General features: G+C 53.5%; 8 protein-coding genes; 6 read left to right on the forward strand and 2 right to left on the reverse strand.

Moving 5' to 3' along the window:
• The first annotated feature begins 438 nt into the window (after positions 1–438).
• On the forward strand, positions 439–3130 carry CHC_T00009167001 (Myb-like DNA-binding protein). XM_005709906.1 is given in 2 exon segments: positions 439–2922; positions 2923–3130. 1 exon segment carries the CDS (start codon positions 439–441, stop codon positions 2920–2922), a length of 2484 nt encoding a protein of 827 aa, XP_005709963.1. The 3' UTR covers positions 2923–3130.
• Positions 3131–4210: 1080 nt separating this feature from the next.
• Positions 4211–5490, forward strand: CHC_T00008504001 (Protein of unknown function (DUF3067)). XM_005709907.1 is given in 5 exon segments: position 4211; positions 4212–4658; positions 4773–4917; positions 5041–5108; positions 5109–5490. Coding segments are annotated over 3 exon segments (660 nt in total), but the record flags the coding sequence as incomplete, so codon positions are not given.
• A 118-nt stretch (positions 5491–5608) lies between these two features.
• Positions 5609–6854, forward strand: CHC_T00009413001 (member of emp24/gp25L/p24 family/GOLD family). XM_005709908.1 is given in 6 exon segments: positions 5609–5701; positions 5702–5828; positions 5965–6213; positions 6322–6429; positions 6575–6699; positions 6700–6854. The coding sequence occupies 4 exon segments, from the start codon at positions 5702–5704 to the stop codon at positions 6697–6699; spliced, it is 609 nt and encodes a 202-aa protein (XP_005709965.1). The 5' UTR covers positions 5609–5701; the 3' UTR covers positions 6700–6854.
• Positions 6855–6934: 80 nt separating this feature from the next.
• On the reverse strand, positions 6935–7606 carry CHC_T00008355001 (chromosome segregation protein SMC, ParB family). Its single transcript, XM_005709909.1, has one exon. The coding sequence runs from the start codon at positions 7604–7606 to the stop codon at positions 6935–6937; it is 672 nt and encodes a 223-aa protein (XP_005709966.1).
• Positions 7607–9061: 1455 nt separating this feature from the next.
• Positions 9062–9499, reverse strand: CHC_T00008804001 (hypothetical protein). Its single transcript, XM_005709910.1, has one exon. The coding sequence runs from the start codon at positions 9497–9499 to the stop codon at positions 9062–9064; it is 438 nt and encodes a 145-aa protein (XP_005709967.1).
• An 18-nt stretch (positions 9500–9517) lies between these two features.
• CHC_T00008695001 (hypothetical protein) lies at positions 9518–10054 on the forward strand. The gene has a single exon (XM_005709911.1). The coding sequence runs from the start codon at positions 9518–9520 to the stop codon at positions 10052–10054; it is 537 nt and encodes a 178-aa protein (XP_005709968.1).
• A 478-nt stretch (positions 10055–10532) lies between these two features.
• Positions 10533–13615, forward strand: CHC_T00008890001 (Translation initiation factor eIF-3, subunit A). Its single transcript, XM_005709912.1, has 2 exons — positions 10533–10626; positions 10782–13615. Exons 1-2 carry the CDS (start codon positions 10533–10535, stop codon positions 13613–13615), a joined length of 2928 nt encoding a protein of 975 aa, XP_005709969.1.
• A 576-nt stretch (positions 13616–14191) lies between these two features.
• The window catches only part of CHC_T00009049001 (hypothetical protein), a 3131-nt gene continuing 2801 nt past the window's right edge, over positions 14192–14521 (forward strand). Inside the window, exon 1 of the mRNA XM_005709913.1 lies at positions 14192–14521. This exon is cut by the window's right edge and continues 2304 nt beyond it. Within this exon, the coding sequence (XP_005709970.1) occupies positions 14192–14521 (330 nt within the window).

Genomic DNA, 14521 nt, shown 5'->3' on the forward strand with positions numbered 1-14521 from the left:
CTGCCCCCGTCCGTGTGGAACCCCGCACAAGCCCCGTACCACCTGCCTGCCGCCGCCATCCCGCCCGTCCCGCACCACGTACAGGTTCACCCCGCACACCACACCGCTGCCGTCGCCGCCGCCGCCGCCGCCGCACACCCCTTGCACCACGTCCCGCCACAACAGCAGCCCCAGCATGCCATCTACTCGCACCCCACCGTACATAGGCACCCCATCCCGCCGCACCCCTATCTATATCAGTATCCGCATTTGCAACAACAGCCGCAGCAGCAGCCGCAGCAGCAGCCTCCCGCGAGTGTACACCCGCCCGCCGTTGTCAAGGAGCATCCCGGTCCTGCATCCCCGCCTTTGCCGCACTATTCTACTGCCCCGACGACTGGTGCCATGCGCGATGCTGCCATCAGTCCTTATGTCAAACAAGAGGAGAAACCGCACGCCATGTATGCAAGTCGCCGGCATCCGCATTTTATAACAAGCACACCCGCCTCGGTCATTCAACGTCAGAAGCAGCATTTCGATCAAACGCCATTGCCGACAGTTCCAACTCGTCAAAGCGCCAATGTTGGAGCATCCTTGCAAAAGCAAGAAAACCCCCCTGTCTTGTCAAACCATTCAAATGGCGTGGCCCATGCCGCACCCGCGAAACCAAAGAAATCCCCTCTACAGAATCGGGACCAGCACTGTCCTCCTGGTCAGCCCACCCGAAAACCACGAAAGCCTTATACCATCACTAAGTCACGCGAGGTTTGGACTCCGGAGGAGCACACTCGCTTCCTGCATGCACTCCAGCTCTACGATCGCGACTGGAAAAAGATTGAAGGCTACATCGGCACGAAAACCGTCTTGCAAATTCGCTCTCATGCCCAAAAGCATTTTGGCAAGGTCGCAAAATATAAAACAGGGGAATACATTCCTCCACCAAGAGCAAAGAAGCGAGCAACTCTTCCTTACCCGAGAAGTCGTTCTTCGACTGGGAGCAAGTCTGGAAGCGGATCGGGTGGAAGCGGCAGCGGGAGTGATAGCGGCGCTGCCACTGAACTGGGACTTGCAAGTGGCACGGGTAGTATAAGCGGAAGCGGCACAAATGGAAACAACTCGGAAAATGCACCCTCATTGGCTACCCATGTCGCTATCGGTGAGCAAGGCAGGACGGCACATTCCCGACCAAGCCATCAGGTTATCAAACATAACAAGCCTCCTGCTGTCGACTCGGACGGTAATGACAGTTCAATACGCAAGGCACCGAGCCCGTACTACAACTTACCCAAGGCTCATAACGCCCAAGGGCGACGTCCCTCTGTGCCACAACACTCACAGCTCCAGTCCTGGAACGAATCCAGACCCAGATTGGGTGCAGTTGGTGACAATCGCCTGACATCCGAAGATACCACTCGCGGAATTGATCACTCACGTGGATCACACAGTGCGCAGCAGCAAAACTCGAGAAAGACATCAGCGAGAGCCCCACTAGGTGGAGTGAATTCGATTATTGACGGTCAGCAGGTGGCACGATATGAACCTGCGAGGGGTGAACAGAGCAAAGCCAAAATTTCTTCTGGTCAGGGAATCGGACCTTGTATGAGGCCTGAACTACTCGGTAGGCGTGAAAACCATTTAGTTCATAGCAACGAGAATGCCAGTTCTTCAGGACCGAGCAACTCATTGCAAGTTCTCTCCAATTGTGTTGATATCATGCAAAGAGATGCGCGCCCCGAGTGTTCCCCAGCCCTAGGATGGGCCACAGCAGCTGCTGCTCGACGAGCGCACAGGGCAAAGGTCATTCGCTCCCGGAAACCTCCGCTACCCGCCCCGATGGCTCATTCTCGATCTTCCTCTCCGCCTGGATGTAAACCGCAGATGGCCCCTCGCAACTCTAGTTGGCGCGAAAGTGGCGAGCAACTACCGCCACCCAGAGAAGCTGGAGCTACGCGCGGTCCTGCAAAGTCCATGGATACGGACCGTCGCGACGATTCTCGATCGCCTCCGGCCGATCAAACGGCATCCGATACACGAGGAAGAAGTCCACCCACGGGCTCGCAGGGAGATGGGACCCGCTGCATGCCCCAGGACCCGCAACGAAGCTCTGCTGGGTCGGCAACTATCAGCGACGATGCGATAGCAGGATTCTCCGCTAGTGATCGCCCCAGCGTGAGCGATATGGGTGGCTCTTCTGGTGGGAGTGGAAGAAGTGAAAGTATTGAGCACAGCGATCCTGGAGAGGCCGAACCCAAATCGAGTAACGATGGAAGTGGCGATGATGGCAACCGTCGAAGCCCTTCTACAAGAGGCTCCTCTCCAGGAGATCCAGCATCGTCAGGGTCTCGCGAGAATACACCAAATTCTAATATGACGGACGGTAATGAGGCTGACATATCTTCACCGAGAGAGCAATGTGCTTTGGCGACCAATAAGGATCAGAAGCCGCCAGCATCGGAACCCATGAGCGTGGGTCCAACAGGAGAAAATGATCGGGTGGTCAAGTCTGAAAAGAAGGGCAGTATCGGTGATCGGAGTAACCTGAACATTAGGACAGAACCTGAGATCTCCCCAGCACAGAGCCATACAGAAGTTCATGAGGCCAGCAGTGTTTCCATTCCGAAACCATCCGCCCCGGTAAGTTTGAGCGGCCTTCGGGAGCCCCAGTCGATTGCCGACTTGTGCAGTGCGGCACCAGAGGAGACGCATGGCGCTGATGGGAGCAGGAAAAGACCCAGAAGCATAGCTAGTAAGGAAATGACTCCTCAAAACACGAATTCGATTGGAGAGGAAAAGAGAGAAGAGGCAGCAAAGCGGAGACGACCAGACAACAACACTGTGAAGGCGCTTCCGACCACTCCACAAGATCCCCAACCACGAGGCCGTGAACCAACCGTGGGTATACAGCACACCCCAACTACCGCCGGCAAACCGGAACCTATCTAATTCAACTTGTTTGACTATGAGAAACATTTATTCATACGAAAATACATGCAAGGTTAGAACAAGTACCTGGCTCACCCTGTTTCTGTCCTTTATCTTGTTTACACTCAAACAGTTCATTTCTCTGAAGCTCCAACTCTTCCGGCACAACTTGTCTCGGGAAGCGTGGTTCTCAGGGAGGCTTATTATAAATGCTATGTGTGTTTTTTTACGACAACGCCGAATGCTCCAATAAGAGGCCATTCTTTCTGTTCTTAGTAGCCGTCCCAACCTTCTTGCAACTGGCACAGAACCATACACCCACTTACTGTACGAGATATCCTGATGGGGGCTGTATCTACAACAAAGTACTCTTAAATAGTGTCTATCTGAGTTGCCGATGGTCACTATCCAGAAAACCTCGTCGAATGGGCGTATCCCGTCTCCCTAGCGCGGAGGGCGAACCCAATTTCCCATCGTTGAAGGACTTTCCTATCACTACCCTGTCGGGGATGCGAAGAGTTCTTCACAAAGCACTCGAGGAAGTAGCTTTTAATCGCTTGCCATTCGGCACACGGGATTCTCTCATTCGCGGTATTGTGTAATATAGATTCAAGGAGGAAACATTTTTCGTATTTTCATTGAGAGTAAGCCTGTGCGCTCTTTGTATCGATAAGCCTGGTGGGAAGCTCGCTAAAATTTATCGCAAATAGTGCGTAATGCAGATCTGTACAGGAAGTCGTTTTATTCGAAGAGGTCCCAGTCTTCAGAAGTCATGTAGTTTCCAGGAGAACGCCATCATGTAGCTCGAGAGCAATGCAATGTGTAGTTTCAAAGATAAGCTTGGAATCGAAAAACACTTCAGGAAGTGGGGGGAAATTTTTATCAATGCGAGTGGGGTGCGCTTATCTTCATCTTTATCAACTTCACTTCAGAAATCATCAGGAAACGCCTCTTTATCAACTTCACTTCAGGAAGTGAAGTTGATAAAGATGAAGATATTCCATGTACACGTGTACTGTACCTCAAGAATTTTTTGCACAAACCCAAAATGGATAGTGTTTTGAAAGGCGTTTCCTGATGATTTGGAAGGTCAAGAAATCTCAGTCGCACGGATCGGAAAGCGCTCCGCCAATAAAACGTGTTCTCTCTTGACAAGTGGCTTCCTCTTTTTGCACGCTGCAATCACTGCACAAACCCAAAACCCTGCTTCGGCAGGAGCAATCTGCCCGCATTCGACCAGCATTCAGGCCCGTCTTTCTCTTTCTACTGCGGGGTAACGCTCCCAGTCCAAGTATTTGTGAGCATCGGGATCATTTCAAAGAGGCCCTGCAGTTCCTCCCCGCCAGGTTAGGACCGTGCAAGTACCCTACGACCATCGCAGCATGAAGCCGGCGGCATTTTCCGCCCCTTGCGCCGTAGGCCGCGCGCCCATTTTTGCCTCGCCAGCAACCCCGATGATAAAGCCCTTCTTCACCAAAACTGCTCCCAGAAGAGCCTATCGCGGGCGCGTCTCGCTGCAGCCGCGCGCCGAGGCGCCCCCGCCCCCGCCAGACGAAACAGCGCGGGAGGAGCAGGAGAAGAAAGTAGAGAAGATGCGATCCCGTTTACAAGGCCTGTTTGGGGTAGAGGAAGATACTGTGAAGACGGAAAGTACTGACGAGTTCGATGGCGCGGCGCTCAGAAACGCTGTCCGCGAGCGCTGGGGTGTACAGTACGATGTCCAGCCGCAAAAGAGGCATGGACGAGTTTACGTGCAGGTGCGTTGAGGAAGACGGTGGCAGGAGAGGTGGAGTGTTTTTCTGCATGTGTGTTTGGGAGCTTGACTGACTTTTTGTAACACGGCTTCTTTTCGTTGTGTTGTGGCTTTTTAGATTATGTGGCGTTACTTCGAACAGCAAAGCTTCTATATGGAAGAAGATGAGTTTGCTTGCCACTGCGAAGCTGTTGCGCAACTTCTGACTGAGTGGAATGCAGTCGACTACTTTTGTGATTACATTTCATCTATCAAGAAGAAACGTATGTATGCACCTCTTTCACGCAGTGTTGCAGCCTTTACTTCATTCAACTTATGATCGCTTACCGTTTCGCGTTCTGCATTGCGTGCTCTGTTTTGTGCTTTTATATTTTGGTACGCTACAGCTGTTGTGGGCATTACCATAAATATTCCAATCCCTGGCATAAACGCCGACAAAGTGAGTTTCAAATGAGGCTTACAAATTTGAAGTGGGGTCTTTTGCTCTGGGTGCCAAGGTATAATATCAGTTTACGTGCATAAAATATTTGGCAGTCTTCGTGCTGCCTGGGTTCAAGAAGAAGTGTGAAGTTCATTCTGCCGAAGAAGAGAGTACTGTAGTTGCATGAACAAGAGTTTGCCTCTCATACAGAGGTTGTCTGTTCGCTAAATGCTCTCGTCGACATCCGGCGAGCAGGCATCGCGGCTCGCACGGTAGAGACAAGCGATGCCCAGGATCTTATGATCCACGGAGCTTACGTACTGTTCATATGCACGTGTACAACGTGTCTCACCTGTTATGTAAGCCCGGAAAGGCCTCGGTGCCGAACAATCGGAAAAAAGCAAAAATCGTCCCATGGCTGTGCTGTAAGCTTAATTCGTTGAGGCCAGTAGTCAATCCATTTGAACAGCACTGTCTTCACCATCATCTTTGCTCACTCCTTCGATCGCAACTTTCTTCTCCGTTGAGTCTTCCCCGTTCCCCATTTCCTTGGGATTTGAAGCGGCGAAGCGTTTCGTCTCGTGCGGTTTCGAAGTTTCGTATTTGTACTGACTCGCGGAAAAGTCATGGGTCTTACTCGGGTTCTCCTACTTGCCCTTGCCCTTGTGCTTGCGGGCTTTTCCAGTTCGGATGCGCTCAACTTCAAAATTGCGCCAAAGGAAACGCTCTGCTTTCATGAGATTACACACAAAGGTATGTTTTCAAATCACTGCTAGAAGATATGTCATAAAGCCGCTACCATGTCGACGTTGTTTTAATGGTATTTACGACGCAAGCATTCATGTGAGATCTAACACGCTGTGCGAATGCGGCCATTTCAAATCCCCAGGGAACAAGGTGTTAGCCTTCTTCGATGTTCTCTCATGGGGCTACGGTGCGTATGTGTATTTGCATGTCACATCGCCGTCAGGGAGGGAGATCAAGAAATACGAGGCGGAAAGCGAAGGGCGCGTCGAGTTTATTGCTACTGAGGATGGGGAGCATAACTTTTGCTTCAAGAACGCCCAGACCGAAACAGAGGTCTCGTTCTGGATTAACACCGAGTCAGATTCGGCGCTTTCTGATGTCGCGAAGGAAGGTGCGTAATGAGACTCAGAATTTGCGCGAGCACGCCTTGTCCACAGCTGCACTGTCACTTGTACTAACGCGTTAGAGATATTTATACTCGTCTCTCCCGGCAAAACAGAACATGTCAATGACATGGTGTATAGCGTCGAGAAACTTAACTCCCTGGTCAGTGCGGCCCGCGTCGATCTCGAGGCATTCAAAGCACGGGAGCACCATCATCGAAAAAGTAAGACCCCACGCGTCATTCACCGAACATCACCAAATGCTTGAAAGGTCAACGATTTCTCTTTTCGCACGGAAGAAGGATCGATTCTAACAAAAGGTCCCAATTCCAACCACTGCTATCGTCCTCTTTCCCTGCGTGAGCATAGCTGCTGACAAGAATAGGAGAAGGGTAACTTTCTGGGCTTTTGTGGAGTGCTTCCTCATCTTGGCCGTTGCTGGTGTGCAAATCATGCGGATTCGCAATTTCTTCGAATACAAGCGTATGGTCTAAGGTATCTTATCCCAACATTTTGTGTAGATGTACACAAAAGCTTTCCCACCACCCATGCTAGGAACATTGCCGCGAGTGAACTATCATAAAGATAAGCTTAACCTAACGAAATATGTAGACGGTTAAGTCAAGTCGCTACTGTTGAGTATGATACTGTTGAGGCATTTGCCAAGGTTGATAGGTTTCGAGATGGGCCTAGGCCGTCTTGGTCGAAAACTTGAAGCGTTGCAGTGTCCTATTCCGATATTTTGTTCCAGAGGTCGTTGACTCGTTCAAAAGTTGGTTTCGTCCGGTCGTAGCGGAACGGAAGAACTTCTTTGCGCTCAGACTTTGAGACGAAGCCCTCAAGCAAGTCGCTATCGCTAGTGACAATCTTAGTGGCCGACACTTGACAAAAGATCTTCCGCAGAAACAGATACGTCGGAATTTCTTCCTTCTTTTTCTTCTTGAGAGACTCAGCTATTTGTTCCAAGTGCGCCAACTTCTCCTTCAAGTCGTCATTCTTCTGCTCGAGTCGTCCTGTCTCCTCTGTGCCAGCCAGAATCTCCTGAATTAGGTCCTCCCGTTCTGCCTCCATCTGCTGAACGTAGCGCTGCCTATCAAACAAAGACTCGACATTTTCCGATTGTTTCTTCGCCTTCTCCGTCCTCGCTACCCATTCGCTAAGGAGGTCCCGGAGCTCCGTGATTCTCTCAGTGCGTTCCGAGTGGGTAGCGACGGCGTTATCCGCAATGAGGCCCAGCAGCTCGGTGATTTTGGGGTAGCTGTCATCGAAGGTGCTATTGCTTTCGTCCAACTGCGCCATCGCGTTCCTCATCATCGCTTGTTCGTCTTTTCTAGCGGACGACTTTGCGGGGTCGAAAATCTCGTTTCTGCGCTCACGTAGAACTGAAGGATGGTTTTCCATTATGTTAACTCGGTTTGGGCTTAGGGGAAGAGCTGATTCGGAGGCTCTTCAAGGATGGGTCGGTTACAAGACAGAGACTGGAGGGGACTTGTATGGTGGTGGGGAGGGGAATCGTGGGAAAAGAAGTGGACTATACATATTCAAAATTCAAAAATCATTATTTTTAGAAATTTAATGGCAACTCTCTTTTAAACATCCTCATCTCCCGCCAAAATGTGTTTTCGAGTCGTACTGCCCGCATCTTTGCAGGATTTCATGGACACGCCTTCGTTCAGCCTACACATTGCTGACGAATACCAGTCCCAAACGGATTCGAAAAACATAATCACAAAGAAGGTTATTTGCTGACCACTTTTGCCTTGGCATAGGATTCATAGACATAGTGCTCTGCTCTCCAACTGGGGAGACAAATCAGGCATGTTCTTGCAGTCTAGTAGAGATTCCAGCGCGAGTCCTGGCGCATTGCACCATGTAAAAATCCCTTTGCTGGCAATACAACCAATTCACAGGGCTGTGCTGTAGGGAAGGGTTTGTTCGCATGTGTAGTTGCGCGTGGAGTACATCATGTGTTGATACACTCAAGGCGGACGTTCGCATGCACATATACCTTCTTGGCTTCAAGCCCTACCTATGATGGAGAAGTTTACCTCGCTGGCGAGCTTCGTTGACAGTGCGTACGGTTGTGAGATTGGTCTGGGGAGGTGCTGCTGCGAAACTGCAAAAATCGCCGAATAAAAAAGAGGCCAGTGAAAATGTCTGGACTACCGCAGCGTGCGAGATTATGGGTTATCGTTCATTTCATTTCACGCCAGAGAAGAGAAGTGGGATGAAGCACGCGTGCTTCGTTGCCCTACCCGCGCTGCGCTCCCTCGCTCCGCATCGTCAAGGCCCAAGTCGTTGTGCACGAATTCGTATGTCGGCGTCAGGGAGTTCCACAGTGGAGGAGCACTTCGACGTTCTGCAGGAGGACGGTGTATGGACCGGGCGGTCGAAAGCGCGTTCGCTAGTGCATCGCGACGGCGACTGGCACCGGTCGACGCACATCTGGGTGTTAGCAACGAACGGGCGAGTACTGATGCAGAAGCGGTCGGCGCTCAAGGACACTTTTCCGGTACGTTGATTGATGTCGGCACAAGCTTTTCACTGCGTCAGGACTGTTCGCTGGATGGCTGATTCTGTTGGCGATGCGATGGATGCTCGTCTCGTGTTCACAGGGGCGCTGGGACGTATCTGCGGCAGGGCACATCACGGCCGGCGACACGAGCCTCCCCTCCGCGCAGCGCGAGCTCGCGGAGGAGCTGGGCATCTCGCTCGGGGAGGGCGAGCAGCTGGAGCTTGTGACGTGCGAGAAGGCGAGCGCGCACGGACGGACGGAGCGGCATGGGGAGTTTGTGGACAACGAAATACAGGACATTTATGTGTATCGGCCGGCGGAGACGGTGCCGGTGCGGCAGTTTACGCTGCAAAAGGAGGAGGTGGATGAGGTGCAATATTGGGACTGGAGGGAGTATAGAAAGAGGCTGACGGACGGGGATGAAGCGCTTGTGCCGAGGAGCAGCGGATACTTTGAACGCTTCTTTCCGTGGCTCGAGCGCAATTGTCGGGGGGCGTGAGAGGGGTTGACTCTGACAGTGGACCTGACGGTAGAGGGGGTGTGTTGGGATGTGGTATATTTTCGAGTCGTCGTTTGGAGTAGCAATGGAGTAGCAATGGAGTAGCAATAGCTCGACGTGGGACCGCACTGAACCGGGGAGATGGCCGTGGCGGCCGGGGTGCGGGATTGTCAAGGATGCGGCTCATGGCGGGCTTTGTGTGGCAGCAAACGCTACCCTTGGGTAATTGGCGATAAAAATGGAAATGAATGGTGTGGCACGGCTGCGGCAAAAAAGGCATGTAAAATGCAACCTCGCAATGCGCAATTTGATCACGGAGATTGCGCGGCTGCGTGCGCAGGCAGCGTTCATCGCATATACAAGTAACCGTACGCCGCTCGCTCAGAAATGGGGGTCAACCGCTTCTCAATGTCGGCCTTCATTCCCACCACGCCTCTGCTGCGGGCGCGCCCCGGCGCGGCGCGGCTTGGCTCAGCGCGCATGTCGTCTGCGGCGTCGGAGGACGCGTGCCCCGGCTGCGGGCGCGCGGACGGCGTGTCCGCCGGGTGCAACGGCGAGGGGCGCGTCGCCGGCGGGCTCGGCGCCGTGCTCACGTGGTGGCCTATCAAGGCGTACCGGCCGTGCCCCGAGTTTATCAAGGCGAAGAAGACGTACCGGCGCGCGGGTCAGTCGCTCGAGGAAATCGCGTTCGGCAGGAAGGGACAGGGCGATGACCTCTCCATTCAGGACCGCCTCGGCGGGAAATGAGCTGGCAGTGGCTGCGGAAGCTGGTGGCGGCTGCGGAAGTACACGCGGCTGCGGAAGCGGCCCGCGGGAGGCGACGTTACGTGGATGAGGGCTTTCGCGGATAAAGGCGGAAGCCGTAAGGTAAAGGCGATGGAAATGTGTTTGCAAGACTTTGTACCCAAGGGTAGGTAGTACCCTTGGGTAAAGGCGGTTTAGGGTCAAGTACGATAATATCATAATAATATTATGGAGCGAGCTACTATCTCGGGGATGTTTTTTGGATCTTTTTTCCGGTCATTGCGGCGATCATTTAAAAAATATTGTTAAAACAAACTTTTTCGCCTCTGCTCAAAAGTAGTCGTCGGCCAGGTTGTCGTCGGCCAGGTTGTCGTCGGCGGTTCCCAAAACCCCCCCGCGATCCTAACCCCTAGCACGCACGCTTCAGCCCTTTGTTCGCTGCCATTCACTCCCTCCCTGCCTTCAACCGCCGTCTCTTTCCCCCTCGCGCCACCATTCCTTTATCTCAGTGCAAGTTGCTGCCCAGCTTCTCGCATACGCCCGCATCGCTCCAGCGCCAGGGTGCCACCATGGCGAGACGTATGGGGTACCGCTCGGGGTACTCGCGATGGGATCGCAGGGATATCGGCCTCAAGCCGGAGAACGCCCTCAGTCGAGTTGCTCGTAAGTATTCCCATTTCATCTCTACTGCCTCTTTGTTCCTTCGTCATGTGGCGACGCCGCCGTTGGCATCACATGCAGCGAATGCCTCTTTCAACCCCCAGCGCCTAACATCTTCGTTTCGTGCCACGTTTTGTACCCCCCCACCCCGTTGACAGAACTGGTCGAGGTCGGCGAAGTCTCTGATGCCAACCAGGCTTTGTACGACATCATCACCGACAATCAGACGCGCCGCCGCCAATGGAGCAAGACGTACGAAGGCATCATGCTCAAGCTTATGGAGCTCAGCGTCCAGCTACGCAAGCCCGGCATGGTCAAGGAGGCTCTTCACAAGTATCGCGCCATGTGTATGCAGTCCAACGTTTCATCTCTAGAGGACGTTGTGCGCTTCCTCGTCGATCTCGCCGAAAAGTGCACTGAGAATGCCCGCAAGAAAGTCGATGAGACTATTCTCGAGGGCGCCGAGGATTTGGAGGACGGTGCAATGGAGACCCCGGAGACACTCCTTCTGGAGGCTGCGGGGAATGCCCTCACCAAGGAGAGGATTGATCGCCAGCAAGTCGTGCCGTGGATGAGGTTTTTATGGGAGGTCTATAGAGTTGTACTTGATATTGTCAAGACGCATAACAAGCTTGAGATTTGCTACCATGGCATGGCCACCAAGGCATTTGCGTTTTGTGTCAAGTATAAGCGCTTTATGGAGTTTAGGCGTCTTTGTGATATGTTGAGACAGCACCTCAACCAATTGATCAACAACCCTCGCAACTCGCCGAATGACGTCAAGATCACGGACACGGACACGCTGCAAAAGTTCCTAGAGACCCGCTTCACGCAGCTTTCCACAGCAGTCCAGCTTGAGCACTGGCAGGAAGCTTACCGTACCATTGAGGATATCCACATGATCATGACTATGGGCAAGGCCAAGGCCAAGCCGCAGCACATGAGCATCTACTACGACAAACTCATGCAAGTGTTCTGGGTGTCGGGTAACTATCTGTACCATGCCCATGCTTTTTACAAGTTGTACACTCTGTCAGTTACGCAAAAGCGAAACCTTTCGGCAGAAGATGCCCAGACCATGGCCTCCAGGCTTCTGTTGGCAGCGCTTTCAATTCCGGTCTACGATGCCCAGTCGGCGGTTTTGTCAGATTCGTACGGAATTATGACCGATGTGTTGGGAACCCCGACAAGCGAAAATGCAGACCGTCATGCCCGCATGGCCTCGCTCCTTGGATATAGCTCTGCGGCAGAGCGGGGCACTTTAATTGCAGAGCTGCTGACCAGGGGTGTCGGGAGAGTCTGTCATCCAGAACTTGCCGATTTGCACGACTTGTTGGAAGGGGAGATGGCGCCATTGCAGTTTTCTGATCGCTTCAAGAAGATCCTTGCCTTTGTTGAATCGCAAGACGTTCTCAAAGACTATGCCACCCCACTCCGCCGGGTTGGAATCTTCCGTCTGTTGGAGCAGCTCGGTCGGGTGTACGATGTCATGCGTCTGGAGGATATGAAGAAGGTCGCGGACTTTGCGGAATATACCGAAGTAGAAGACACGGCGTTGACGGCATTGAAGACTAGGTCTTTGGCGGTGAGGTTTGACTACCAGAAGCAGTGCCTGCGGTTCGAAAGCGAACTGTTCTCCACTGATGGCATGCGTAGTCAGTTGGGTCGACTGGCTCGACGAATGGCGCTTACGTCGCAGATGCTTACAGAGAATGCTCTCGTCTCTGCTGCCACGGCTTCGGATAAGGCGGTTGTGGCCATGTCGCTTGAAAGAGAAAAGAAGGCGACTGCGAGGCGAAAGATGGCAGTCGCCACCGCGAGGGCTGCTAGTGCCCAAGAAGAGAAGGACATTCAAATGCGCCGCGGCTTAATCGAAAGACGCAAGGAGGAAGCCGAGCGCCGAACTGCAGAGGCGGAGAGGCAGAAGAAGCTTGCTGCAGCACGAGAGCGCGCATTGGCAGAGCAGCGTCGTAAGCAAGAGGAGGCGAAGCGTCGGTACGAGGAACAGCAGAGACAGGCCCAGGCTCCTGTTGAGGCTACCGTTATCTCGAGTAGGGAATCTGGGGGTGTGGTCGGTGGTGAAGGCGAGGGAGATGCCGAACGCGAAGAGAGAATGACGCGTGAGAAGGAGAAGGAGTTGAAGGAACAAGCAGAAATGAAGAAACGCATCCAGCAGCTTGCCAGCTACTTGAACCATATTGAGCGTGCGAGGAGGGAGGCGCAGTGGCCGCTGTTGGAAGAAGCGCACGTGAATGAAGCTGAGAGTCAGTCTCGGTTAACAGAGGAGATTGCGGCGAAAGAGCTAGAGGAAGCGAAGGCACAACACACAAGAGCTCTTGAAGACAAAGGGAGAACCAACAGAATTATGCCAAGTCTGCAAGAGTACTTGCAGCGCCTTATGTCCCGCGTTGACGAGGACTACGACAGCTGGGCGCAGAAAGAAAAGGAACGTGCAGAAGCGCAAGCTGCGAAGGAAGCGGAACTGGCAGCTGCCCGTGAGATCGAGAAGGACATGCTACGAGCCCAAGAGGAAGAGGCGGAACGAGTCGCCAAGGAGGAAGCGAAAGCGGCGGAGGAGGCTGCTAGGCAGGCTGAAGAAAAGGCTCGCATCGCAGCCCAGCGACCAAGTTCAGTGCGGCTGCGGTTGGACGGTGCAGCGCCAACTAGCAGCGGTAAGTATGTACCAGGCGCGTTGCGAGGAAAAGCTTTAACTCCCGCGGTGCCACCTTCTGCGGAGGCGGTGAGGAGCAGCGTGAGGCCTGTAGGGGCAGGCCCTGATTTGAGAAATGAACGTTCGTATTCATCTACGACGTCTGGAGTGTCTGGACTTGCGGCGAAGTCCCCGTCGCTTCGCGGTGGACTTTCGAAGGATCCCCGAGCTCAGTTGTCAGGGAAACAGACGCCATCACCGACGCCCACCGCGACAGGTGCTCCCCAGCGGAGGAAATTTATCAACTCGAAGAAAATGCAACAGAAACCTGCAAATCCGTAGTGGGGGAACATTTACGAGCTCGAGCGATAAGCGACTAACGGGACGCCGAAGGTATTGAGGGCATTATTTTCCCTGTACACGGGCAAATGTGGAATATTTTTAGTGCTGTACTGCTACGTGACGGGCTATAACTAGGAGGCGAAGTTGTAGAAGATACAAAATGACGCAGATCGCAATGATTGCGAACATTAAAGCGGAAGCAGAAAGACAAAAAAACAAAGACTCTCGGCGACGGTCAGCTAGTGCGTTTTCATGCACGGTAGCAACGGCCGATGTGAGTGCTCCTTGAAAGGCGTGATCGACGTGAGAGTTGCCTTTTTTCTTAGCCGCAGCATCTCTGTCCATCTGGCGTGCGACCTCCTGGACCTTGTCCAATGCTGACATGTTTGGTGACTGGTTGCTGTTTGGTGATTGCTTGCCGTTTGGTGACTGCTTGCTATTTACAGGGTAGATGCCTTGTAGTGATTGGACCGGCTTGGGTGGCGTTGGTCTGATACGTGGGGTTTCATCAAGGCGAGGTTGAGAAACTGGGGCAAGCAGCTCTCTCTGGCGCTGCTCCCGGTCCACGGGCACGTTATGCTGCCCCCTCACAAACTTGGCGGCCTTCCTCCTAACCAGGCCGCGGCGGGCCCTCCCCCTGGGCAGGCCGCCGGCCAGGTCGACGTCCCTCTCGCCGACGGACCAGCTCTCATCCGAGGCAGCCTCCCTCGCGTCGGCGACGGCGGCGAGCACGGCGTGCGCTACATCACGCTGCATCTTTTTGTCTGGCAGAACGAGGACGTACTCGGGCAAGCCCTTGGCGCGGAGCACGACGGCGTGCGGGCACATGCGGCCGTACCACACCTTGCGCACCTGGGTGACGGCGGGCAGCGGCAGCGACACGTTGCCTGTTCGGGCGGCGTGGCG

The sequence above is a fragment of the Chondrus crispus genome, genomic scaffold, assembly GCF_000350225.1.
Source record: "Chondrus crispus Stackhouse genomic scaffold, scaffold_504, whole genome shotgun sequence".
Lineage (NCBI taxonomy): Eukaryota > Rhodophyta > Florideophyceae > Gigartinales > Gigartinaceae > Chondrus > Chondrus crispus.

Coding starts and splice junctions, on each gene's coding strand:
- CHC_T00009167001 (XM_005709906.1), top strand. CDS start 439: ATGTATGCAAGTCGCCGGCATCCGCATTTTATAACAAGCACACCCGCC.
- CHC_T00009413001 (XM_005709908.1), top strand. CDS start 5,702: ATGGGTCTTACTCGGGTTCTCCTACTTGCCCTTGCCCTTGTGCTTGCG. Junction 5,829..5,964: donor TCATGAGATTACACACAAAG/GTATGTTTTCAA, acceptor TCAAATCCCCAG/GGAACAAGGTGTTAGCCTTC. Junction 6,214..6,321: donor TTCTGATGTCGCGAAGGAAG/GTGCGTAATGAG, acceptor CCGGCAAAACAG/AACATGTCAATGACATGGTG.
- CHC_T00008355001 (XM_005709909.1), bottom strand. CDS start 7,606: ATGGAAAACCATCCTTCAGTTCTACGTGAGCGCAGAAACGAGATTTTC.
- CHC_T00008804001 (XM_005709910.1), bottom strand. CDS start 9,499: ATGCCTTTTTTGCCGCAGCCGTGCCACACCATTCATTTCCATTTTTAT.
- CHC_T00008695001 (XM_005709911.1), top strand. CDS start 9,518: ATGCGCAATTTGATCACGGAGATTGCGCGGCTGCGTGCGCAGGCAGCG.
- CHC_T00008890001 (XM_005709912.1), top strand. CDS start 10,533: ATGGCGAGACGTATGGGGTACCGCTCGGGGTACTCGCGATGGGATCGC. Junction 10,627..10,781: donor CGCCCTCAGTCGAGTTGCTC/GTAAGTATTCCC, acceptor CCCCGTTGACAG/AACTGGTCGAGGTCGGCGAA.